General features: G+C 61.9%; 3 protein-coding genes across 6 annotated transcripts; 2 read left to right on the top strand and 1 right to left on the bottom strand.

The window, feature by feature from the left end:
- Positions 1-1,914: 1,914 nt before the first annotated feature.
- Positions 1,915-13,921, bottom strand: ATP1B2 (ATPase Na+/K+ transporting subunit beta 2). Of its 2 annotated transcripts, XM_030006770.2 has the most exons (7): positions 13,700-13,921; positions 10,716-10,844; positions 9,808-9,912; positions 9,036-9,241; positions 8,070-8,126; positions 4,452-4,550; positions 1,915-4,144 (listed from the first exon to the last, which is right to left on the bottom strand). In XM_030006770.2, the coding sequence occupies exons 1-7, from the start codon at positions 13,809-13,811 to the stop codon at positions 3,980-3,982; spliced, it is 873 nt and encodes a 290-aa protein (XP_029862630.1). In that variant the 5' UTR covers positions 13,812-13,921; the 3' UTR covers positions 1,915-3,979. The 2 variants fall into 2 exon arrangements, with proteins under 2 accessions (XP_029862630.1, XP_029862629.1); XM_030006769.2 differs by lacking the exons at positions 1,915-4,144; positions 4,452-4,550; positions 8,070-8,126; ... (1 more) ...; positions 10,716-10,844; positions 13,700-13,921 and adding exons at positions 9,248-9,526; positions 9,693-9,745; positions 9,990-10,706 and having other exon boundaries at positions 9,788-9,930.
- LOC115338262 lies at positions 2,147-3,680 on the top strand. Of its 2 annotated transcripts, none has more exons than XM_030006771.2 (2): positions 2,147-2,570; positions 2,609-3,680. In XM_030006771.2, exons 1-2 carry the CDS (start codon positions 2,147-2,149, stop codon positions 2,854-2,856), a joined length of 672 nt encoding a protein of 223 aa, XP_029862631.1. In that variant the 3' UTR covers positions 2,857-3,680. The 2 variants fall into 2 exon arrangements, with proteins under 2 accessions (XP_029862631.1, XP_029862632.1); XM_030006772.1 differs by having other exon boundaries at positions 2,199-2,289; positions 2,341-3,680.
- Positions 13,922-15,479: 1,558 nt separating the features above from the next.
- On the top strand, positions 15,480-24,701 carry GRK1 (G protein-coupled receptor kinase 1). 2 transcript variants are annotated; one of them, XM_030006768.2, is made up of 9 exons: positions 15,480-15,616; positions 16,601-17,108; positions 19,385-19,664; positions 20,353-20,480; positions 20,754-20,911; positions 21,219-21,302; positions 21,605-21,729; positions 22,301-22,502; positions 23,376-24,701. In XM_030006768.2, the coding sequence occupies exons 2-9, from the start codon at positions 16,603-16,605 to the stop codon at positions 23,666-23,668; spliced, it is 1,776 nt and encodes a 591-aa protein (XP_029862628.1). In that variant the 5' UTR covers positions 15,480-15,616; positions 16,601-16,602; the 3' UTR covers positions 23,669-24,701. The 2 variants fall into 2 exon arrangements, with proteins under 2 accessions (XP_029862628.1, XP_029862626.1); XM_030006766.2 differs by having other exon boundaries at positions 15,484-15,616; positions 16,601-17,107; positions 19,378-19,664.
- Positions 24,702-25,485: the final 784 nt, after the last annotated feature.

Below are 25,485 nucleotides of genomic sequence, written 5' to 3' on the forward strand. Positions count from 1 at the left end.
TAGATGTCTCAGTCATGGGGTAACTGGGGGGGGGGAATCCCAGTCTGGGTTGGGGGGGGGGGTACTGGGGTTCCAGTTTGGGGGGAGAACCCCAGTATGGGGTAACTGAGAAGGGGGGGGGGGGGCAAAGAGGAGGAGAGTTAACTGGAGGTCCCAGTTTTGTGGGGGGAAGCCTAATATGGAGGGGGGGGGAATTTTGGGGAACGGGGGGGGTCCCCCAGTATGGGGTAACTGCGAGGGGGTATCCCAGTCTGGGAGGGTCATTGGTGTACGGGTATTAATTGTCCCATTTTGGGTCCTCACATGGAGGGGGAGGATGTTTTAATGGGGGGGGCCTTCCCAGATGCCTGGGTCCCCCCCTCCCCCCCCCCCCAGCAGCCCCCCCCCACCGCCTGGGTCCTGCCAAGGCTCAGCCTGGAAAATTCCTCCGTCCCCTTGATTTGACCTTGAAATGCAGCCGGGGGGGGGGGACAAAGACACCCAGGCATCTGGGGGGGGGGCAACCAGGCATCCGGGGACCACCCCCCCCCCCCCAAAGGGACTCATCACCCACCCCCCAAAAAAAAGGGACCCAGGCATTGGGGGGGGGGGGCACCATCTGGCTGGGATTAGGGGGGATCAGGGGGGATTTGCCCCCCCCCCCCCCTCCGGTGCGATGTGGGTCATGGGGGGGGGGGGGTGAGTGGGGTGTCTGGGTGGGTAATTAAGGGGAGGTAATTAGGGGGATGTTAATTTGGGGTGGGGTGTAGGGGATTTAATTAAGGGGGGGGTGTTAATTTGGGGTGTCCATTAAGCTGTTAATTTGGGGGGGGGGAGCACTTCGGGGTGTCTATGGGGGTTAATTAAAGGTTCGTTAATTGGGAGGTATTAATTTGGGGTGGCGATGGGTGTGTGTATATATAGTATTAGGGAGTTTTTATTTGGGGGTTGTATATTGGGGTTGTTAATTATGGGCTCTTAATTGGGGGGGTGCTATTTGGAGACAGAGTTGGTATTTATTGGGGGGACTGTAAATTGGGGGGCTGTTAATTTAGAGGTGGTTAATTGAGATTCTGTATTAGCGGGCTGTTAATTGAGGGTGTAAATTGGGGGGTGTTATTAAGGGCTTCAATTTGGGGGTGTCTATTAGAGGTATTAATTGGGGGGTGTTAATTGGGGGCCTCAGGGGCTTTAAATTGAGAGGTGTTAATTAGAGGATCTCTATTAGGGGCTGTTAATGGGGAGATTGTTAATTGGGGGGTCTATTGGAGGATCTTAATAGGGGGAATTAATGGGGTGCTGCTAATTAGAAGCTCTTAATTGAGAGGTATCAAGCAGCTGTTAATTGGGGGTCTTTAATCGGGGGGTCTTTAATCGGGGGGGTTGTTAAATGAGGAGTGCATTGGGGAAGTTACGGGGGAGCGTTAATTAGTGGGCTTTTTAATTGGGACATGTTAATTGGGGGCTCTTAATTAGGGGGGGCTGAATCAGGGAGGGGGATTTCCAGTGTTAATTGGGGGGGTCCTTAATTGGGCTCTGCCAACTGGGGGGAGGAGTGGAGGTATTTGGGGCAAATTGGGGGGATTTTGGTGTCTCTCCCCCCCCCCCCCCCCCCCCAATGACGTCAGTGGCGTGGCTCCGCCCCCCCCCATCCTGCATCATGAATGAGGCCACTGGGCTCGGACGCCTGGGTCCCTTCTGCCAAGGCTGGGGGGGGGCACAGTGGAAGGGACCCAGGCGTCCGGGCACCCTGCCCTGGCATCGCCTTCCTAACGAGCTCGTCAGGCTCATTAGCAGCCCTACCCCCACCCGTGGCCTAATTACCACCCCCCAAGAGGACCCAGGTGTCCAGGGCCACCCCAGAGGACCCCAGGCACCCACCCCCCCCCCCACCCCCAAGGGGACCCAGGAACAAAAAATCCACAAAAGCAGGTATTTCCACCAAAAAACAAAGGTTTAATACTGAGGGGATGGTCTCCCCCCCCCCCCGCCCCAGATTATCATCTCCCGGGGACCCAAAAAACGCTCAATTCTCCACCAAAAAGAGGGGGGCACCCTGCTGGGGTGGGGGGAGGACTCAGCACGGGGGGGGGGGGTGTTAGTAGGGGGAGCAGGAGGGGCTTCAAGATGGCTACCAAGATAGCTGCCCTTAGAATGGCGGTGCAAAATGGCTGCCAAGGGCGGAGGGGCCAAGAGGGCTGCAGGGCTGATTGGAGTAGGGGCCAAGATGGCCGCTGACCCCACCACAGCTCTGGGTTGCCCAAGGAATGTACGATGGCGGGTCAAGATGGCCGCCAGCCCCTTCTGCAGGCAGTGGGGTTCAAGATGGCAGGTCGAGATGGCCGCCAGCCCCTTCTACAGGCAGCAGGATTCAAGATGGCGGGCGAAGATGGCTGCCAGCCCCTTCTACAGGCAATGGGATCCAAGATGGCGGGTCAAGATGGCCGCCAGCCCCTTCTACAGGCAACGGGATTCAAGATGGCGGGTCAAGATGGCCGCCAGCCCTGTCTGCAGGCAACGGGATTCAAGATGGCGGGTCAAGATGGCCGCCAGCCCCTTCTACAGGCAACGGGATTCAAGATGGCCACCAGGTTGTCATGGCAACGGCATAAGTCAAGATGGCCGCCGGGCCTGGTTACCATTGCTTACCATTACCGCCATCTTGTGCTGTGGGTGTGGCAGTGGCAGCCATCTTGGCCTGCTCAGCCAATGGCAGCCTTGCTCTGCCATCACATTGGCGGCCATCTTGGCCTTCAAGTACACAATGGCGGCCATCTTGGCCTGCTCAGCCAATGGCGGCCTTGCTCTGCCACCGTACTGGTGGCCATCTTGGCCCTTATCTACACAGTCAACGGTGGCCATCTTGATCGCAACTGACGCTCAGCAGCAGCCACTGCATTGCCTCGTCTGGCGGCCATCTTGCCCTTGAGTTACACAACCAATGGCAGCCATCTTGATCTCAACCAACGCGCGACAGCAGCCGCCACGTTCCTTGGGATGGCGACCATCTCGCTCTTGATCTACACTATGAATGGCAGCCATCTTGGTGGCCATCTTGACCCCAACCAATGCTCAACGGCAGCCGCCATGTTCTGTAGAATGGCGCCCATCTTGCTCGCGATCTACACTACCAATGGCAGCCATCTTGGCAGGCTGGTGGCCATCTTGAACACACCAACACTCAACAGCGGCCGCCACGATACCTACAGAACCAATGGCAGCCATTACGATACCAATCAGCGCAGCAGCCATCTTGCTCTTGACCTATACAACCAATGGCAGCCATCTCGGCGGGCTGGCAGCCATCTTAAACCCAACCAACGCTCAACAGCAGCGACCCTGCTCCGTGGCACAGCACCCATCTTACTCTTGACCTATAGAACCAATGGCAGCCATCCTGGCAGCCATCTCGATCCCAACCACTGCTCAACAACAGCCACCCTGTTGCAGGGCAGCCATCTTGCTCCTTATCCACACAACCAACAGTGGCCATCTTGCTTGCTATTTATACAACCAATGGCAGCCATTTTGATCCCAACCACTGCTCTACAACAGCCACCCTGTTGCAGGGCAGCCATCTTGCTCCTTAGCCAACAGCAACCAACAGCAGCCATCTTGACAGGCAGCCTGGTGGCCATCTTGGCCTCCCCCTACATCACCCAACCTACCTACAAAACCCCAAAAAACACCTAAAAAAACCCTACCCAGCCGCCACCAAAGCGAGCCCCAAATCGGCACTCCTATGCAAAGGACAGGCAAATTTGGGGGGGCAAAACGCGGGCGTTTGGGGGGAGAGGGAAGGGAGGGGAGAAGCCAAGGCCCTACTGCACCGTTTAATATATATATAATATAAAAAATATCTATGTACATTTATTATTCTTATATTAGGAGCATCTGGAGGGTCGGGGGGGGGGGGGATTAGACCCGACTCAAGGGGCGAAGGTGGCGGGGGGGAGGGAATTGGGGGGCTACGGGGGAGGGGTTGGGGGCTCAGGAGAGGTCAGTCGCGATTGATACGGAGGCGGAAGGCGACGCGGCCGGCGAACTTGTCGCGTTCGTCGTCGGTGCGGAGGCCGGCGGCGTTGAGCCGGCACTCGATGTAGTGCTCCATGTTGGCGGTGGCGTTGGCGAACTGCACCGCCACCACCGGCTGCGTGTAGTTCACCTGCGGTGAAAGGGACTCAGGTGTCCGGGGAGGGGGGTGGGACTCAGGCACACTCCCCCCCCCCCCCCCACCACCACCCACCCAGGGGTGACCCTACCATCTGGACACCCCCACCCTAAGGGAGCCAGGCATCCAGGAGACCCCCCCCACCCACTCCTCAAGAGAACACAGGCATCCTAGACCCCCACACACGCACTTCCCAGGGGACCCAGGCATCCAGGGACCCCCCACCCACCCCCAAGGGCACCCAGGCATCCAGGGACCCCCCACCCCACCCCCCGGGGGGGGACCCAGGCGTTGGGCTCACGTGGACTCTCTTGCCGTAGTAGGGGAAGTACATGAGGTCGATGGAGCCGTTGGGGGGGAAGAGCTGGAGGGGGCCCAGGAGGGCAGCGTCCTCCTCCCGCTGGAGGGGGGGGGACACGCATGGATGTCCTCACCTGTCCCCTATTGGGGGCGGACGACTCCCACCTACCCCCCCCCCAATACTCCCTTATATACCCTCCCATACCCCCCCCCACATATCCTCCCCCCAAGGACCCCCGCCTTAACTACACCCCCCCCAAAGACCTCCCTTCCCCAGATACCCCCCTGGGACCCTCCTACCCCCCCCCCAAGGACCCCCCGTGTCCCCAGTTACCCCTTCAGGACCCCCCCTTAAATGCCCCCTCCCAAAAGACACCCCCCCTTTCCCAAATACCCTCTCCAGCCCCTCACCCCCATACCCCCCCCAAAATCTGCCCCCAGGGACCCAAGACACTCCTCAACCAGGGACCCCTCCCAACACCCCCCCCAAAATCCCCTCTAGGACCACCCCCTAAATACAACTCCAGGGACCTCCCCCAACACCCCCAAATACCCCCTTGGTGCCACCCAATGCCCCCCAACCCCCCCCCGGACCCCCATGCCACACACTCCCATCCACCCCAGTGCCCCCAGTTTGGCCCAGTGGCCCCCCCTCCGCCCCCAGTCCCCTTACACTGGCAGCTGTCTGTCCCTGCGCCCCGCGGCCAGAGAAAGAGAGAACGTCAACGGCACGGGGGGGGGACATGGGACAGGGACATTGGGGACAGCATGGACATTGGGGACATGGCGTGGGGATATTGGGGACAGCAACGTTGCGTGATGGGGACAGCAGGGTCATGGCGTGGGGACATTGGGGACAGCAGGGACACGGGACAGGGACAGCAGGGACATGGGACAGGAGCACTAGGGATGTGGCGTGGGGACATTGGGGACACAAGACAGGGACACTGGGGACAGCAGGGAGGTTGGGGACAGCAACGTTGCACGATAGGGACAGCAGGGACATGGCTTGGGGACATTGGGGACAGCAGGGACACAGGTTGGGGACAGTGGGGACATGGCATGGGGACATTGGGGACATTGCAGACAGGACAGGGACAGCAGGGACATTGGGGACATAGGGTGAGGACAGCGGGGACATGGCATGGGGACGGGGGACATTACAGACAGGACAGGGACAGCAGGGACATTGGGGACATAGGGTGAGGACAGCGGGGACATGGCATGGGGACGGGGGACAGCAGAGACACAGGTTGGGGACAACGGGGACAGCAGGGACACAGGACAGGAGCACCAGGGATGTGGCGTGGGGACATTGGGGACACAAGACAGGGACACTGGGGACAGCAGGGACATTGGGGACACAGGGTGGGGACAGCAGGGACATGGCATGGGGACATTGGGGATGGAAGACAGGGACATTGGGGACATGGCATGGGGACACTGGGGACAGCAAGGACCTGGGACAAGGACAGCAGGGACATTAGGGACAGCAGTGACACAGCATGGGGACACAGAGGATATGGGATGGGGACAACCTGGGGACAGTGGAGACGGCACGGGGACAGCAGGGACGCAAGATGGGGACAATGGGGACAGCAGGGGACGTGGCACACAGACAGTGGGGACAGCTGGGACATGGCGGGGGACACAGGATGGGGACATCGGGGACATGGCGGGGGACACAGGATGGGGACATCGGGGACATGGCGCGGGGACACGGCGGGGACGTGGCGCAGGGACATCAGAGGACACGGCGGGGACATGGCACATGACGGCAGGGACGTGGCACGAGGACATCAGGGGACACAGTGAGGTTGGGGACAACCAGCAAGGGCTGGGGGGGACCCAGCAGGATTTTGGGGGTGAAACCAGCAGATTTGGGGACTCCTAGAAGGATTTGGGGGGGTGAATTTAACCTATTTTGGGGCACCCGGCAAGATTTTTGGGGTGAAACTAGCAGACTTGGGGGCATTCAGTGGGATTTGCGGTATTCTGGGGCACCCAGCAGGAATTTGGGGTGTTTTTTGTCACCAAGCAGGGCTTTGGGGTGAATCCAGCAGATTTTGGGGCATGTAGCAGGATTTTGGGTGAAACTAGCAGATTTTGGAGCACCTAGAAGGATTTTGGGTGAACGTAGCACATTTGGGGATAAAACCAGCAGGTTTTGGGGGTGAAACTAGCCTTTTTTGGAGCACCCAGCAGGATTTGGGGTGAAACTAGCAGATTTTGGGGCACCCAGCAGCATTTGGGGGTGATTTTAACCTAATTTGGGACATGCAGCAAGATTTTGGGGTGAAACCAGCACATTTTGGGGTATCCAGCAGGATTTGGGGTGTTTTCTGGCACCCAGTGGGATTCTAGGGTGAATCCAGCAGATTTTGGGGCATCTAGCAGGATTTTGGGGGTGAATCTAACCTATTTTGGGACATCCAGCAGGATTTGGGGGTGAAACTTGCAGATTTTGGGACACCCAGCAGCATTTTGGGGTGAATCTAGCCTATTTTGGCATAAAGCAAGCAAGATTTGGGGTGAAATTAGCACATATTTGGGCCACCCAGCAGGATTTTGGGGTGAAACTAGCAGATTTTGGGGCACCCAGCGGCATTTTGGCGTGAATCTAGCCTATTTTGGGGCACCCAGCAAGATTTTGGGGTAAAACTAGCAGGTTTGGGGGATGCTACAGGGGGACACCCCCCCCTTACCAGGTCGCCCTTCACTCGGGGCCGCTGGTGAAAGACAAGAGAGAGTGAGGGTGGACATTGGGGACACTGGTGTGATGGGGGGGCATTGGGGACACACACCAAGGTGACATGGGGGGACACAGATGACACCGGGGGACACAGATGGGGACACTGGGGGGGACACAGATGGGGCACAAGGGGTGACATGGGGACACAGATGACACCGGGGGACACTATAGGTGACATGGGAACAGATGGGGGACACTGGAGGTGACAAAGGGGGACACTGGGGACATACTGGAGGTGACATGGAGATATATGGGGGGGGACACAGGAACACTAGAGGTGACACAGGGGACATGTGGGGACACTGGAAGGACATGGGGACACGTGGGGGACACCGGAGGCGACACGGAGACATCTGGGGTGACAGGGACACTGGGGGTGAGATGGGATGAGACACTGGAGGTGACAGGGGACACGGGGGGGACACTGGAGGTGACATGGGGGGACCCGGGGACACTGGGATGACCCGGGGACACATGGGAGACACGGGAGGTGACACGGGGGACACACGGGGAAGTACAGGGGGACAGGGACAATACAGGTGACACTGGGGACACTGGAGGTGGCATGAGGGCACCCTGGGGAGACACTGGGGGTGACAGGGGACACTGGGAGTGACATGGGGAAATGGGGAACACTGGGGACACTGGAGGTGACAGGGGACACTGGGAGTTACATGGGGGAAATGGGGAACACTGGGGACACTGGAGGTGACAGGGGACACTGGAAGTGACATGGGGAAATGGGGAACACTGGGGACACTGGAGGTGACAGGGGGACATGTGGGTGACACATGGGGGACACTAGAGGTGACCCGGGGGGGGTGACACCGGGGGGGTGACACCGGGGGGGGGTGACACTGGTGTCACCTTTGCGGCACAGATCACGTTGATGCTCTTGTTCCTCCCTGGGAAGAAGTTGATGACCTGCGGGAGGCAAAGGGTTAACGGGGCCTCCCAGTGCTCCCAGTACAGCCCAGTACAGCTCAGCACAAAGCAAGGCACTGCAGTAAGCAACACACCGGGGGCCTCCCAGTGCTCCCAGTGCCTCCCAGTCCAATGCAATGCACTCCAGTGCTATGCAGTGCAATGCCGCAGGCACTGTCCCAGTGTTCCCAGTGCCTCCCAGTGCCATTCAATGCATTGCCAAGCACCACCAGGCATTGCACCAGGCACCACCCCAGCGCTCCCAGTCCAACACAACGCACTCCAGTGCTATGCAATGCAATGCCGCAGACACTGTCCCGGTGCTCCCAGTTGCCCCAGTCCCATGCAATGCACTCCAGTGCTATGCAATGCAATGCCGCAGGCACTGTCCCCAGTGCTCCCAGTGTCTCCCAGTGCCATGCAATGCAATGCCGCAGGCACTGTCCCCAGTGCTCCCAGTGTCTCCCAGTGCCATGCAATGCACTCCAGCGCTATGCAATGCAATGCCGCCGGCACTGTCCCAGTGCTCCCAGTGCCTCCCAGTGCCATTCAACGCATTGCCAAGCACCACAACACAGTGCTGCAGACACTGTCCCAGTGCCTCCCAGTGCCATTCAACGCATTGCCAAGCACCACAATGCAATGCTGCAGACACTGTCCCAGTGCTCCCAGTCCCCCCAGTCCCATGCAATGCACTCCAGCGCTATGCAATGCAATGCCGCAGGCACCATGCCAGTGCTCCCAGTCCCATGCAATGCACTCCAGCGCTATGCAATGCAATGCCGCCGGCACCATCCCCAGTGCTCCCAGTGCCTCCCAGTGCCACGCGATGCACTCCAGCGCTATGCGATGCAATGCCGCCGGCGCCGTCCCCAGTGCTCCCAGTGCCTCCCAGCGCCCCCAGCTCACCCGGTTGACCTTGAGGAGGACGCAGGGCTGGCCGACGCCGTAGCCGTAGTCGTCAGCGGGCGCCAGCCCGGCGCAGGGTCCCAGCAGGGAGCGGTTGAAGCGACAGGCGCGTTTGGGGTAGTTGGGGACGCTGTCGTCCGGCTGCTCGTTGTAGCGGCCGGGGACGCAGGCGGCGTTGCGGGCGGCCTGCACGCTGTCGTTGTACGCTGCGCCCAGCACCCGCTCGCACCGGCGCCGGCACCGGAGCCCCCCAGTGCCCGCCCGGTACGGACTAGAGCCTGCCCGGTGCCTCCCGATGTCAGCCAGGGGCTTCCCAGTATGCATTAGGGCCCTCCCAGTGTCACCCAGTATGGACTAGAGTCCTCCCAGTAAGGATTTGGGCCCTCCCAGTATGGACACAGGCCCTCCCAGTGCCTCCCAGTATGGATTTGGGCCCTCCCAGTGCTGCCCAGTGCCTCCCAGTATGGACTAGGGCCCTCCCAGTATGGACTAGGGCCTCCCCAGTGCTGCCAAGTGCCTCCCAGTATGGACTCGGGCCCCCCCCATCTCTCCCAGTATGGACTAGAGTGACCCCAGCGCTGCCCAGTACCTCCCAGTAAGGACTATGACCATCTTGATATGGACCATGATCATCCCAGTGCCTCCCACTATAGACAAGGGCCCTCCCAGTACAACCCAGTCCATTCCAGTGCCACCTCAGTCTGTCCCAGCACCTTCTGGTCCCCTCCCAGGTCCCTCCCAGTATGCCCCAGTCCCCTCCCAGTACACTCACGCTCGAGGAACTGGTGCAGGGCGCGGACGTAGTGACGCCAGGTCTGGCTCTGGGTGACGTTGAAGGTGACGTCCAGCCCCTCCGTGCGCGGGCGGATCATCATCCCTGCGCACGAGGACACGCCTCGCACAAGGACGCGCCTTGCAAACCCCGTGCATGCCGCTTGCACGGGGGCCGCGTGCCTCGCACGAGGGCTTGCGCGCCTCGTGCACGCCACTCCCACCCCCCCCCCATGCTTCGCGTGCTGCTTGCACACCTATCGCACAAGCAGGCAGCGTGCAAAAGGAGCACCCTGGGAACGCAACGGGCTCGCACGAGTCTCGCGCACGCCTGGCATGAGGGGCACACAAGGACGGATGGGCCGTGCACGAGGACCGCGCATCGCACAGCCCCCCCTTGCACGAGGATTACACTGGGCTTGCACGCCTCACATGTGACAGCCGTGCAATGCGCAACAGCTGTGCAACACGCAACAGCTCTGCAACACGCAACAGGGGGCCCTCGTGCAAGCCCCCGTGCAAGGGGGTGTTGGGGAGGGAAGCCACCCATTACACGCCCTCCCCCGTGCAATGCCCCCCAGTGCAAGGTTCCACGTAAGGACCCTCGTGCAAGCCCTCGTGAACCCTCGTGCGAGGGCCATACTGGGGGCGGTGAGGCCGCCCATTGCACAACCACCCCCCTCCAACACTCCCCACCACGAGGCCCCATTTGAGGTCCCTTGTGCAAAGCGTCCCTCGTGCAAACCCTCGTGCAAGGGGCCCCTCGTGCAAGGGGCCCACGCACACTGGGGATGATGAGGTCGCCCATCACCCCCCATTACCAGTCCCCACCGGAGGTCCCTCGTGCGAGGGGTCCCCCGCACGTGCCCTCGTGCAAGCCCTCGTGCGAGGGCCCCCCCTCGTGCGCACCGGGGGTGGCGAGCCGGTCCTGGTACTTGGGGACGTGGGGGTCGACGCTCTGCAGCATCACCCACATGGTGAGAGCAAAGAGCCCGGCCAGGAACCCGTAGAACACCAGGTAGAAGAGCAGGATCAGGCCTGGGGGGGGGGGGTAAAATAGGGGGTAAATACCCCCCCAAGTGCCCCCCCGGGGGTAAATACTCCCATGGGGTCAAAGATACCCCCCCCAGGGTTAAACACCCCCAAAATTGTCCCTAACCCCAAAATAAGGCCCTTTAGAAGAGTGGGATGAGGTCTTGGGGGTAAAATAGGGGGTAAATACCCCCCCCCAAGTGCCCCCCCCCGGGGCAAATACACCTTCTGGAGTCAGATACCCCCCCCAAATGCCCCTCCTTGGGGTTAAACACACCCCAAAATTGTCCATCACCCCCAAAATAAACACCTTTAAAGAGCAGGATCAGGCGGGGGGGGGTAAAAATGGGGGGGTAATTATCCCCCTATGTGCCCCCTCAACACAAATACCCTCCCAAAACTGCCCCGATGACATCAAATACCCCCTAAAACTGCCCTGAAGCCTTTAAATGCTGCCCCAAAACTGCCCCCAGAGCCCCCCAAAAGTGCCTCAATAACATCAAATACCCCCCAAAGTGCCCCCAGAGCCCCAAAGACCCCCCCAAATTTCACCAATAACATCAAATAACCCCGAAACTGCCCCCAGAACAAGGAATACTCACCCAAACTGCCCCGATAACATCAAACAGCCCCCCCAAAATGCCCGTCGAGCCCCAAATCCCCCCAAACCTACCCCAATGACAATAAATAGCCCCCCAAAACTGCCCTCAAGCCACTAAAAGCCCCCCCCAAACTGCCCCCAGAGCCCCAAATACCTCCCCAAACTGCTCCAATATCACCAAATAACCCCCCAAACTGCCCTGAACCCCCCCAAATACCCCCCAAAACTGCCCCCTGAGCCCTAAGGATCCCCCAAAACTGCTCTGATGACATCAAATACCCCCCTCAAATTGTCTGAACCCCCAAGTACCCCCCAAATACCCATGAAATTGCCCCAGTGACATCAAATAACCCCCAAAACTGCCCTTAACACCTCAAATACCCCCCAAAGTGCTCCGATGACATCAGATACCCCCCGAACTGCCCTGAACCCTCTAAATACCCCCCACAACTGCCCCAGAACCCCCCAAATATCGAAGAAATTGCCCCAATGACACCAAATACCCTGCAAAATTGCCCTGTACACTTCAAATACCCCCCCAAACTGCCCCGAGCCCTAGAGACCCCCCCAAATGTGCTCCGATGACATCAAATACCCCCCAAACTCTCGACCCCCCAATCTGCTCTCAGAGCCCCCAAATACCCACGAAATTGCCCCAATAACATCAAATAACCCCCCCAAACCACCCCCAGAAGCACAAACACCCCCAAAATGCCCCCACAAACTCCACATGTCCCCCCCCAAACCGCACTGACACCCTCCCCAAAATACCCTCCAAACCAACGCTGAGCCCCCCCAAACCATCCCCTGGATCCCCCAAACCCACCCCCTGCACCAGTCCCCAAATCCCCTTCATTCCCCCCAATATCAAACTCACTCCTGCCCCCCCCGGCAACCTTCTGGACCCCCCCAAATCCCCCCCAACATCCCTTCTGCACCCCTCAAGTGCCCCCACTGCACTCCACATGCCCGCAGACCCCCCCAAATTCCCCCCAGACCCCTAAGCCCCCCCCCAACCCCTAAATCCCCATCAGAGCCATCTGTCCCTGCAAAGGCGGGGGGGTCCCTGGGCCATGGGGGTCCCCATCTGTCTGTCTGCAAATTGGGGGGGGGGGGTCCCTGGGCATGGGGGGGGGGATGTCCATCTGGTCATCTCCCCCCCCGGGGGGGTCCCCGTCACTCCCATCCCCCAACTCCGACCATGACCTACTTTTGTAGCCACAGCGCGACAGATGGGGGGGGGGGCACAACCCACCCCCTGCCCCCCCCCCAAACTGCCCCCCTTGGGACCCCAATCTGCCCCCCCCCAAATTACAGCCTCGTTTGGGGGTGCCTGTAGGCCCATCTCCCCTTGCACCCCCAAAAGGGGGGGCTCTCCATGCAGCCCCCTCCCATTGCACCCATATGGGGTCCTTGTGTAAATATCTCCCCCCCCAAAAAACAGCCTTAAAAGTGGGGATCCCCCCAATTACAACCCAATGGGGGGGGGGTCCCTATGCAACACCCCCCCACAAGTTGCACACATACGGGGGGGTGTAAGCAAACGTCCTTTCTGAGGGAGGGTGTCTCTAGGAAGCCCCCCCGGTTGCATCCATATGGGGGGGGGGGGCCTATGTAATCCCTCCGCATTGCACCCATATGTGGGGGCCCAATATAACGCCCTCCCATTGCACCCATATGGGGGGGGGTCCCTATACAACTCCCTCCTGTTGCACCCCGGGGGGGGGGGGGGGCACATATACAGTCCCCTCCCGCTGCACCCATACTGGGGGTTACCTATGCGACCCCCCCCACTGCACCCAAACGGGGCATCCTTATGGACCCCCCCAACTGCATCTATGGGGGGGTCCCTATGCAACCCCATCATATCGCATCCATACTGGGGGCCCCTATGTAAGCCCCCCTCAATTGCATCTGCATGGGGGAGCGGGTCCCTAAGCCACTCACCCTCCTATTGCACCCATATGGGGGGGTCCCCTATGCAACCCCCCCATCACCACTGAACCCATACAGGGCGTCCCCATGCAACCCCTTCCATTTGCACCTCTATGGGGGGGGGTCCCAATACCCCCCCAGTTGCACCCATATGGGGGGCACCCTCAGTTACATGCTATTGCGGGGTCCCCCCAAGTGCATCCCTATAGAGGGACTACTCTGCAACCTCCCACCGCACCCCAGGGGTGCTTCCCCCCATTTTACCCCCCCAAACTGGGGGTGGGGGGGGGTCTTCCCAGCAACACCCCTCTGCCCCCAGACTTACCCCAACTGGTGCCTGTTCTGCCCAGGAACTGGCGGCTCCGTGGGTCCCACACGAAGGCCCGCCACTCGGCCAACCTCTGCCCGCAGCTTCGCTTTTCCTTGTCCCGAGCCATGTGGGGGGCTCCGCCGCGATCCCCCCCCCCGGCCCCCGCTACTCCCCCGGTGTCGCTCCCGGTACCGCTCCGCTCCCCCCGCGCCGGGACTCGAACCCGCGACTCCCCGCTGCCGCCGCCTCATCGCCTTATATAGACTCGGAGCTCCGCCCCCCCGGGCGCCTCGCCACGCCCCCTAAAAGCCGCCGCGCCACGCCCCTCATGCTAATAGCGCTTTCTAAAGCCGCCGCGCCACGCCCCTTATGCTAATAACGCTTTCTAAAGCTGCCGCACCACGCCCCCCGCGCCTTGCCACGCCCCCTAGGCGAACAGTACTTTCTGAATTCCCCTCGCCCCGCCGCTATGCTAATGAGGGGGGCGGAGCGTCCCGCGGCTATTCCCACCGTCCCCCATTGAGAGATTTGGGGACAGGGGGCTTGAGGGGGGGGGCTCTTAAAGGACCCACGCAGGGAGGGGGGCACAGACCAACGTGGGCGGGGGGAAGCTGGAAGGATACTGGGGGATACTGGGAATATTGGGGGGGTAACTGGGAGCACTGGGGGAGGAATGTGGAGACTTGTGGGGTAACTGGGAGCCCTCGAGGGGGGTTACTGGGAGCCTTGGGGATAACTGGGAACTCGGTGGGGGGATAACTAGGAATGCTGGGATATTGCTGGGGGCAGGGGGGTTACTGGAAGCCCTGGGGGGCGGGTTACTGGGGGCACTGGGGAGGGTTACTGGGAGCACTAGGGGGTTACTGGGGGATAAGTGGGAGCCCTGAAGGGTAACTGACAGCACGGAGGGGATTACTGGGAAGCACTGGGAGGCTACTGGGAGCACTGGGGGGTGGTTACTGGGAGGTTACTGGGAGCACTGGGAGGGGTTACTGTGGGGTTACTGGGAGCACTGGGGGGTGGTGAATGGGAGCACTGGGGGGGTTACTGGGAGGTTACTGGGAGCATTGGGGATGGGAACTGGGTGCTCTCCGACCACCCGCGTTTCTCTCCTCGCCTGGTTATTAATGAAGGGGCGTGGCCAAAGAGGGGGCGTGGCCTAGAGGGAAGGTCACCCGGGGTCAAGGATGTGGGGAGAAGACCCCCCCTCCCCGGGCGTCCCAGCGCTATGCCCCCCCCCCCCGAGGAATGCGGCCACCCCTGCCCCGCTCCCAGTTCCCCCAGTCCCAAACTGGTCAGACTGGTCCAGCCAGACTGGGAAATATCACTGTCCCCCCCCCCAAGGAGTTGAGGGGGGGGGGAGGATAACCGGATGCCTGGGTCCCTCCTGAGACACACACACCCCCTCCCCAAGGGAGGGGGGGGGGACACCCAGGCGTCCGGGCGACCCAGGCGACCAAGGGGGGGGGCGCCCGGGGGGGGCACCCAGGCGTCCGGGGGGGGGGGCACACGGACCCAGGCGTGCCCGGCCGAGCGCTCCCAGCTCCCCGGTAACGGCTCGTCCCCGCCGGGCAGCGGCAGCCAACAGCCCCCCCGGGCCCCCCCGGGTCCCCTGGGGACAGAGGGGGGGGGGCCGGATGCCTGGGTGTCCCCCCCCCGTGGTAAATTGGGGAGGGGGGGGACGACTCCCGGGTACCTGGGTCCCTTGGGGTCAATGGTGGGGGGTGTGTCCCCACCCCATGGTAAATGGGGGGGGGGGTCCCGGCTGCCTGGGTCCCTTGGGGTCAATGGTGAGGGGGGGGGGGGAGGGGGGGTCGTGCCCCCCCCCCCCTCCGGTCCCGACCGCCCCCGGGGGATTTGGTTAATCCCCGGGCGGGGCTAATCCCACCCCGGGGCCACCGGGAACCGCCGCGGGCAAGGGGAGCTGCGCAGGTGAGGCTGGACGGTGGGGGGGGTCCCGGGGTGGGGGGTCCCGGGGTGGGGGGTCCCGGGCTGGGGAGGTACTGGGGTGGGGGGTCCCGGGGTGGGGGGGGGACTGGGGTGGGGGGTACCGGGGTGGGGGGTCCCGGGGGTGCGGGGATCCTGGGGGCCTGGGTGCCCTGGGGGTGGGGGGTCCCGATGCCTGAGTCCTCTGGGGGAGGGTCTCGGGGGTGGGGGGATCCTGGGGGCCTGGGTGCCCTGGGGGTGGGGGTCAAGGGGTGAGGGGTCTCCTGGACATCTGGGTGCCCTGGGAGTGGGGGGAGGGGGGGTCCCAACACCTGGGTCCCCTGGGGGTGGGGGGTCCCTGATGCCTGGGTCCCCTGGGGGGGGGGGGGGTCCCGACACCTGGGTCCCCTGGGGGGGGGGGGTCCCTGATGCCTGGGTCCCCTGGGGTGGGGGGGTCCCAACACCTGGGTCCCCTGGGGGGGGGGGGGGTCCCGACACCTGGGTCCCCTTGGGGGGGGGTCCCGGATGCCTGGGTCCCCTGGGGGGGTCCTGACACCTGGGTCCCCTTGTGGGGGGGGGTCTCCCGGGTGCCCGGGTCCCTCTCCTCCCATGCTCCTCCCCCTCCCACCCCCTCCTTCCCAGCATCCTTTGCTGCAAAGCACAGTGGGAGCAGCCACATTGGGGGGGGTGGGGTGTGTCTCCCAGAATCCTTTGCAGCAGCAGCGTTCTCGGCCTGGGGGAGACGGACCACCCTTCCCATCATGCCCTATGGCCCCAATGCATTGTGGGATGGGGGGGGGGCCTCTTGTGTGAGGGGCCGTGAAAGCAGCTTAGGCACGAGCCCCGCTGAGCCGCTTACCCGCTAATTATAGCGCGCCGGCCCTTTAAGAGCTGTGACCTTGCCCGGGGCGGGGTTAATCCCCGGGGGGGGGGGCAGATCCCCATCCTCGTGCTTCGCACGAGGGCTCACCCCCGACCCGCTCCCCGCAGCCATGGACATCGGCGGCCTGGAGACGGTGGTGGCCAATTCGGCCTACGTGTCGGCCCGCGGCGGTCCGGGAGCGTCGGGACGGGACCGCCGGCAACGCGCCCGCCTCCGCCTGCCCCACATCACCCAGTGCGAGGCCCTGCGCGCCCGCCTGGGTGGGGGGCACCCGCCCGGCGGCACCCACGGGGCGCAAGGCGGCGGAGCGCAAAATGGCGGCGGAGGGGGCCCAGATGGCGTCGCGGCTGGGGGCGGCCTTGCCGGGGAGGACGCTTCCTTCCGGTGGCAGTGCGTGGAGCAGCCAATCGGGAAGCTGCTGTTCCAGCGGTTCCTGGAAGGGGCGCCGGGATTGGCCGCGGCGGGGGCGCTGTGGGCGGAGCTGGAGGCCTACGAGCGGTGCGAGGAGGCGGAGCGAAGCGGGGCGGCCGCCGCCCTGAGGAGGCGGTTCTTCACCCCGGGCGGGGCCGAGCACTGCAGCTTCCTCAGCGCCGCCGCCACGGCCACGCCCACAGGTGAGGCTCCGCCCACAGCGATGGCGGCCACGAGGCCTCCAATGGCGGCCATGACACCTCCGGCGGAGGCCGTGACAGTGACGGCGGCCATGATACCACCAATGGCGGCCATGAGACCTTCAGCGGTGGCCATGACACCTCCGGTGTAGGCCATGATAGTGATGGCGGCCATGATACCACAAATGGCGGCCATGACACCTCCGGTGGAGGCCGTAATAGTGATGGTGGCCATGATACCACCAATGGCGGCCATGACACCTCCGGTGTAGGCCATGATAGTGATGGCGGCCATGATACCACCAATGGCAGCCATGACACCTCCGGTGTAGGCCGTAATAGTGATGGTGGCCATGATACCACCAATGGCGGCCATGACACCTCCGGTGTAGGCCATGATAGTGATGGTGGCCATGATACCACCAATGGCAGCCATGACACCTCCGGTGTAGGCCGTAATAGTGATGGTGGCCATGATACCACCAATGGCGGCCATGACACCTCCGGTGTAGGCCATGATAGTGATGGCGGCCATGATACCACCAATGGCGGCCATGACACCTCCGGTGTAGGCCATGATAGTGATGGCGGCCATGATACCACCAATGGCGGCCATGACACCTCCGGTGGAGGCCGTAATAGTGATGGCAGCCATGAAACGTCCAGCAGTGGCCATGAGACTTCCAATGGTGGCCATGACACCTCCAGTGGAGGCCGTGATAGTGATGGCGGAGGCCATAATAGTCATGACAGCCATGATACCACCAATGGTGGCCATGAGACCTTCAGCGGTGGCCATAAGACCTCCAGTGGAGGCCATGATAGTGATGGTGGCCGTGAGACCCCCCAGTGGAGGCCATGAGACCTCCAGCGGTGGCCATGATACATCCAATGGTGGCCATGATAGTGATGGCGGCCATGAGACTTCCAATGGCAGCCATGACACCTCCAGTGGAGGCCATGATAGTGATGGTGGAGGCCATAATAGTGATGACAGCCATGAGACCTTCAGCGGTGGCCATGAGACATCCAGTGGTGGCCATGAGACCTCCAGTGGTGTCCATGATAGTGACAGTGGCCATGAGACCTCCAGCGGTGGCCATGATACTTCCAATGGTGGCCATGAGACCTCCAGTGGAGGCCATGAGACTTCTAGTGGTGGCCATGACAGTGACTGTGGCCATGAGACATCCAGCAGTGGCCATGAGACCTCCAGCGGTGGCCATGATCCCTCCAATGGTGGCCATGAGACCTCCAGAAGTGGCCATGATACCTCTGATGGAGGCCATGAGACCTCCGGTGGTGCCCATGATAGTGATGGTGGCCATGAGACCTCCAGTGGAGGCCATGAGAGCTCCGATGGTGGCCATGATAATGATGGCAGCCATGACACCTCCAAAAGCGGCCATGACACCTCTAATGGCAGCCATGACACCTCCAGCAGTGGCCATGATAGTGATGGCAGCCATGATACCTCCAACAGTGGCCATGACACCTCTAATGGCAGCCATGACACCTCCAGCAGTGGCCATGGTAGTGGCGGCAGCCATGATACCTCCACTGGAGGCCATGATACTGACAATGGAAGCCATGATTCCTCCAATGCTGGCCAAGATAGTGAGGGTGGCCATGGCAGCCCGAATGTTGGCCATGATACTTCCATTGGTGGCCATGACACTTCCAATGGAGGTCATGATACCCCAGTGGAGGCCATGATACTGCCAATGAAGTTCATGATACCCCCAACGGTAGTATACACCCCTATTGGTAGCCATGATGCCCCCGTTGGTGGCCATGACAGTGATGACCACCATGACACCCTCCATTGGCAGCCATGACACCCCGAAAGTTCGCCGTGATACCCCCAACAGCTGTCTTGACACCCCTATTGGTGGCCATGACACCCCAAATAGTCGCCATGATGCCCCTGTTGGTGGCCATGACAGTGATGACCACCATGACACCTCTATTGGCGGCCATGACACCCCCAAAGTTGGCCATGATACCCCCAATGGTGGTCTCAACACCACTCTTAGCAGCCATGATGACCCTGTTGGTAGCCATGACACCCCCAATGGTGGCCATGATGCCCCTGTTTGTGGCCGTGACACCCCCAATGGTGGCCATGATGCCCCTGTTGGTGGCCGTGACACTCCCAATGGTGGCCATGATAGTGTTGGCGGCCATGACACCCCCAACAGCAACCATACTGCCTCCTGATGGGTGCTACAACATCCCCCCAAGAGCGGCCGTGCCACCTTCTCCCCCTACAGGCGCCACCACCTCTGCCGAGGACTTTGGGCAAGCGCGACGGGAGCTGCTGGCCCACCTGGAGGCGGTGGCCTGGACCCCGTACCGAGCGTCACCGGAGTTTGGGCGCTTCGTGCAGTTCAAGTGGCTGGAGGGGCAGACGGTGAGCGCCGAAGCCTTTGTCGACTTCAGGGTGCTGGGTAAGGGTGGCTTCGGTGAGGTCTGCGCCTGCCAGCGCCGCACCACCGGCAAGATGTACGCCAACAAGCGCCTCAACAAGAAGCGTCTCAAGAAGCGCCAGGGCTACGAGGTGGGGAGCCCCGTGGGACATAGGGTGGGGGGTGATGGCCGTCCGTCCCCTCGGCCGTCCCTCTGTCCCCTCACCTGTTCCTCTGTCCACCCCTCTGTCCCCTCCACCTCCCCTCATCCCTCTTTTCCTTCTTTTTCCCCCTTTTTGGCCTCTATGTTCCTTCCCGCCTCCTTTGGCATCTTCCCGATTATCTCTGCCTGTCCGCATTTTGGCATGTGCTTGGCATGTGCTTGGTGTGGGCATGGGGCACGCAGGTGGGGAAGGTGCTTTAGACCATCCAAGGATGCTGAGATCCACAGCCCATGGGGACGCGCGTGTGCTTGGCGTGTGCTTGGCGCGTACCTTCATGTGTGCTTGGCATGCGCTTGGCATGTGCAGGTGAACAACATGCTTTAGGCCACCCTGTTTCAGCAGGCCAAGAGGGACATGTGTGTGCGTAGCGTGGAGTGCACAGTCGGTGTGTGCTTGGCGTGTGCCACCCATATGTGTTTGGCATGTGGCACGTCTCCTTGGCATGTGCTTGGCGTGCACCACCCACGTATCCTTGGCAAGTGCCACCTGCTTGTCCTTGGCATGTGCCACCCGTGTTTCCCTTGGTGTGTGCCACCTGCATGTCCTTGGTGTGTCTTTGGCCGTGGGCTGGACCGTCGCGAGCTGCGTGCCCTTGGCGTGTGCTTGGCATGTGCAGGCGGCACTGGTGGAGAAGCGGATCCTGGCGCGGGTGCACAGTCGCTTCATCGTCTCGCTGGCCTGCGCCTTCCAGACCAAGACCGACCTCTGCCTCGTCATGACACTCATGAACGGCGGTGACCTGCGGTAAGCGTGTGCTTGGCATGTGCCACACGTGTTGCTGCTGGAGACACCTACCATGTCTGGCATGTCCTTAGCATGTGCCATATGCATGCAATGAGGACAAGGCCAACCCTGGGTTCTCCATACCATGTCCCCCGGTGCTGGCGTGTCCTTAGCATGTGGAGGTACCACACATGCAATGTGGATGAGATCAACCCTGGTTCCCCAAGCCGTGTCCCCAGGTCCTGGCATATCCCCAAGTGCTGGCATGTGCTTACCGTGTTCTTGGCATGTCAGGTACCACGTGTACAACGTGGACGAGGACAACCCTGGGTTCCCCGAGCCGCGGGCCGTGTTTTACACCGCCCAGATCCTGCTGGGGCTGGAGCACCTGCACCAGCACCGCATCGTCTACCGTGACCTCAAGCCCGAGAACGTCCTCCTCGATGACGCCGGTGACGTTGAGACGGGGGGGGGACACACGGGACGCTGGGGACATTGGGGCATGTGGGGACATTGGGGGATATGGGGACAGTAGGGGATGGGGGGGCATGGGGAGGTGGGGGACATCTCAGGGACATTGGGGTTGAGGGGACATCAGGGACATTGGGGGACGTGGGGACATTGGGGGATGTGGTGCAGGCAGGGGACTGGGAGGGTTCCTGGGGGGTGTTACTGGTGATACTGGTGCAGGCAGGGGGACTGGCATGGGTTCCTGGGGAGGTGTTACTGGTGGTTACTGGTGGTTACTGGTGTGGGCAGGCCACGTCCGTCTGTCCGACATGGGTTTGGCCGTGGAGCTCAAGGAGGGACAGACCAAAACCCGCGGATACGCTGGGACGCCAGGTAGGGGACACGGGGGGACATGGGAGAGTCAAGAGACATGGGGACATGATGGGGGACCCTGGGTATGGGGGGACATGGACCGTGGAGACCAGGAGGGACACAGGAGGTGGCACAGAGACGTGGGGGGACCGGGGGACCCCATGTATGGGGCGGGGGGGACACACATGGGGAGGGAGGGGGACATTGGGTGGCAGGAGGGTGTGGGTCCCTCATCCCTGCTCCTCTCCTGGATGCCCGGGTCCCCCCTGGTCGCCTGGGACCCCCCCGGACACCTGGGTCCCCTGGACGCCTGGGTCCCGCAGGGTTCATGGCACCGGAGGTGCTGCGGGACGAGGAGTACGACTGGGCCGTCGACTACTTCACGCTGGGGGTGACCCTCTACGAGATGCTGGAGGCCAAGGGACCCTTCCGCAGGCGGGGGGAGAAGGTGCCCAGTAACTCCCAATAATCCCAGGAATCCCCAGGAACTCCCCATGTAACACCCCAGTGCTTCTAGTAACTCCCAGAACCCCTCAGGAACCACCAGAACCCCCCAGAATTCCCCAGGTAACCTCCCAGAGCTTTCAGGAACACCCAGGACCCCCCCAGGACCCCCCAGAAACTCCCTAAGTAACATCCCAGGGCTACCAGTAGCCCCCCAAACCTCTCAAGGACCTCCAGAACCCCTCAAGGGCCATCAGAAACTCCCCAGGTAACATCCCAGAGCTTCCAGGAACCTCCAGGACCCCCCAAAAACCTCCTAGAAACCACCAGGAACTCCCCAAAACTCCCCAAGTAACATCCCAGGGCTCCCAGTAGCCCCCAGAACCCTTCAAGGAACACCAGGAACCTCCAGAGACTCCCCAGGTAACATCCCAGGGCTCCCAGTAGCCCCCAGAACCCTTCAAGGAACACCAGGAACCTCCAGAAACTCCCCAAGTAACATCCCAGGGCTCCCAGGAACCCTCAAGAACCCCCAGGACCACCTAGGACCACCCAGGACCCCCCCGTCCCCACAGGTGGAGAACAAGGAGGTGACACGGCGCATCCTACATGACCCCGTCAGCTACTCGGACCGGTTCAGCCCGGCGGCGCGGGCCGCCTGCGAGGGTCTGCTGGCCAAGGACTCCAGCGCCCGCCTCGGCTTCCGGGAGAACGACTGCGCCCAACTCAAGGCGCACCCCCTCTTCGCCGCCATCAACTGGGGGCGCCTCGAGGCAGGTAACCCCCACGGGGACAAAACCGGGGGGTCAGTGGGTGGGGGGTGTGTGGGAATGGGGTGCTGGTGGGCGTCGGGTGGTCAAGAAATGAGTCCCAATGGTCGTTGGGTGTCTAGAAATGGGGGTCTACGATGGGCGTTGGGTGCTTCAAAAATGAGTCTTCAATGGGCGTTGGGTGCTCACGGAAGAGGGTCCCAATGGGCGTTGGGTGCTCCAGCAATGGGGTCTACGATGGGTGTTGGGAGTCCTAGAAATGGGTCCCAATGGTCGCTGGGTGTCTAGAAATGGGGTCTACGATGGGCTTTGGGTGCTCCAAAAATAGGTCTCCAGTGGACAGCGGGTGCTCATGGAAGTGGGTCCCAATGGATGTTGGGTGCTCCAGCAATGGGGTCTTCAATGACTGTGGGGGTCTCCCAGAACTGGCTCCCAATTGGTGTTGGGTGCTCAAGAAATGGGGAATACAATGGGCATTGGATGTCCCAGCAAGGGGTCTCCGATGGGCATTGGGTGCTCAAGAAATAGGTCCCAACGGGCGTTGGGTGCTCATGGAAATGGGTCTCCGTTGAGCGTTGGGTGCCCCAGAATTGGGGTGCCCAGTGGATGTTGGGTGTCCAACGATGGAGTCTCCAACGGGCGTTGGGTGCTCATGGAGTTGGGTCCCAATGGGTGTTGGGTGCCCAACAACGGGGTCTGCGATGACCTTTGGGTGCTCCAGAAATGGGTCCCTGGGATTATGGGGGGAACCTGAGGTAATGGGGGGCTACTGGGGGGGTACCAAGAATTATTGGGGGGGTACCAGGAATTATGGGATGGCCATCAAGTGATACTGGGGAGGGGGCTTCCCCCACTTCATTGCACACCCCCTCCCTCCCAGGTCTGGTGCCCCCCCCTTTCGTCCCGGACCCCCGTCGGGTGTACGCCAAGGATCTGGGGGACGTGGGGGCCTTCTCCTCGGTGCGGGGGGTGGAGTTGGACGAGGGGGACGCGGCGTTGTGTGACACCTTCGCCTCGGGGACCGTCCCCATCCCCTGGCAGGAGGAGCTGATCGAGACGGGGGTCTTCAAGGAATTGAATATTTGGGGACCCCCCGGGACCTTACCCCCCGATTTGGATCCGGCTAGTGCGCCTGGCGGGGGGGTACGGTCCGGTACTTGCTGTTTGCTGTGATGGGGTGGAGGGGCACCCCAAATTTGGGGGGGGGGATAAAAGTGGGGGTACACTACCTTGGGGTATGGGGGGGGGGTCTCAAAAGTTGTGGGTTCCTCACCCTGGGGTATGGGGGGGGCTCAAAAGTGGGGACCCCCCGTAGAGTATATGGAATGGGGAGGGTCAAAAGTGGGGGTTCCCCAGCTTGGGGTACAGGAGGGAGCTCAAAGGTGGGGGGGGGCCCTCCCTTGGGTTATCTGGAATGGGGGACCCCAAAAGTGGGAGTCCCCCACTTCGGGGTATGGGGGGCTAAAATTGGGGGTCCCCTCTCTGGGGATATCTGGACTGGGGGGGACCCCTGTGTTGGTCCCCCAAATGGGGCAGCCCAAAAGTGGGGTTCCCCCCCACCTTGGGGTATCCAGAAGAGGATGTGGGGGGGGGGGTCCCTCCCATGGCATTCGGGGGACTCTAAAATTGGGGGGTGTCCTCCCCCAGGGTATATGGAATGGGGGTCCCCTGTGGGGTATCTGGAAGGGGGGGACCCCCAAAATGAGGCAGTCCAAAATGGGGGTCCCCTCTGGGGCATTAGATATGGGGGTCGTGTCCCCCCCGGGGTATAGGGGGGGCCCAAAAGTGGGGGTGTCCCCCCTGGGTACCTGGAATGGGGGGGCAAAAGTGGGGTACCCCCTGGGGAATCCCTAGGCTGCACCCCCAAATAGGGGACCCCCAAACTGGGCCCCCCCCAGGGGTAGCCCTGTACGGAACCCCCCAAAATTGAGGCCACCCCTCAGGAACACCCCAAAACCCCACGACCTCCCCCCAAATCCCCCTCCCCCTGGGAAGGGGAGACACCCCAAAAGTTGGGGGGGGCCCTGGGGACACCCCAAAACACGAGCTCTCCCCCCCCCCCAACTGAAGGACTCCCCTCCCTCAGACCTCAGGGGCCCCCCCCCCTCAGCTCGGTGCCACCCTGGGGAGGGGGACACACCAATCCCCCCCCCAAATGACCCTTCCCTGGGGTTGGGGTCCCCCAAAACTCACCTCATGCCCCCCCCCCCCGACTCAGGGAGACCCTTTGCCCCCCCCCCAAAAAAGGGGCCCCCCCTCCATTCTATGGGGACCCTGGTGTCCTCATTCCCCCCCCCCCCAGTGTACAATAAATTGTGGTTGTTGCTGCTCCGTGTGGGGGGTTTGGTTTTGGGGACACCCCCCCCCGTGTCACCCCCAGTGTGTTGTCCCCCCATCTCCATGGTGCCACCGTCCCCCAGTGTCCCCAAGGCCACCCTGTGCCCCCCTCCATGTCCCCCGTGACCCTGCACACCCCCCCCATGTCCCCAGTGTCCCCCATGTCCCCCACATCCCCATCATGGTCCCCCGTGTCCCCCCGCGTCCCCCACGTCTCCAGTGTCCTCCACGTCCCCACACCTCCCACGTCCCCATCTCCCCCACGTCCCCCCGTGTCCCCCGTGTCCCCTTCTCCCCATCTCCAATGTCCCCATGTCCCCAATGTCCCCATGTCCCCCCATGTCCCCCCATGTCTCTAATTATCCCCACATCCCCCATGTCCCCCACGTCCCCCATGTGCCCCGTGTCTCCCCACGTGTCCAGTGTCCCCAATGTCCCCCATGTCCCCCATGTCCCCCCATGTCCCCCATGTCCCCCAATGTCCCCCATGTCCCCAATGTCCCCCATGTCCCCCCATGTCCCCAATGTCCCCCACGACCCCAATGTCCCCCATGTCCCCCCATGTCCCCAATGTCCCCCATGTCCCCAATGTCCCCATGTCCCCCCATGTCCCCAATGTCCCCCATGTCCCCATGTCCCCCACGTCCCCCCCC

The sequence above is a fragment of the Aquila chrysaetos genome, unplaced genomic scaffold, assembly GCF_900496995.4.
Source record: "Aquila chrysaetos chrysaetos unplaced genomic scaffold, bAquChr1.4, whole genome shotgun sequence".
NCBI classification, from domain to species: Eukaryota; Metazoa; Chordata; class Aves; order Accipitriformes; family Accipitridae; genus Aquila; species Aquila chrysaetos.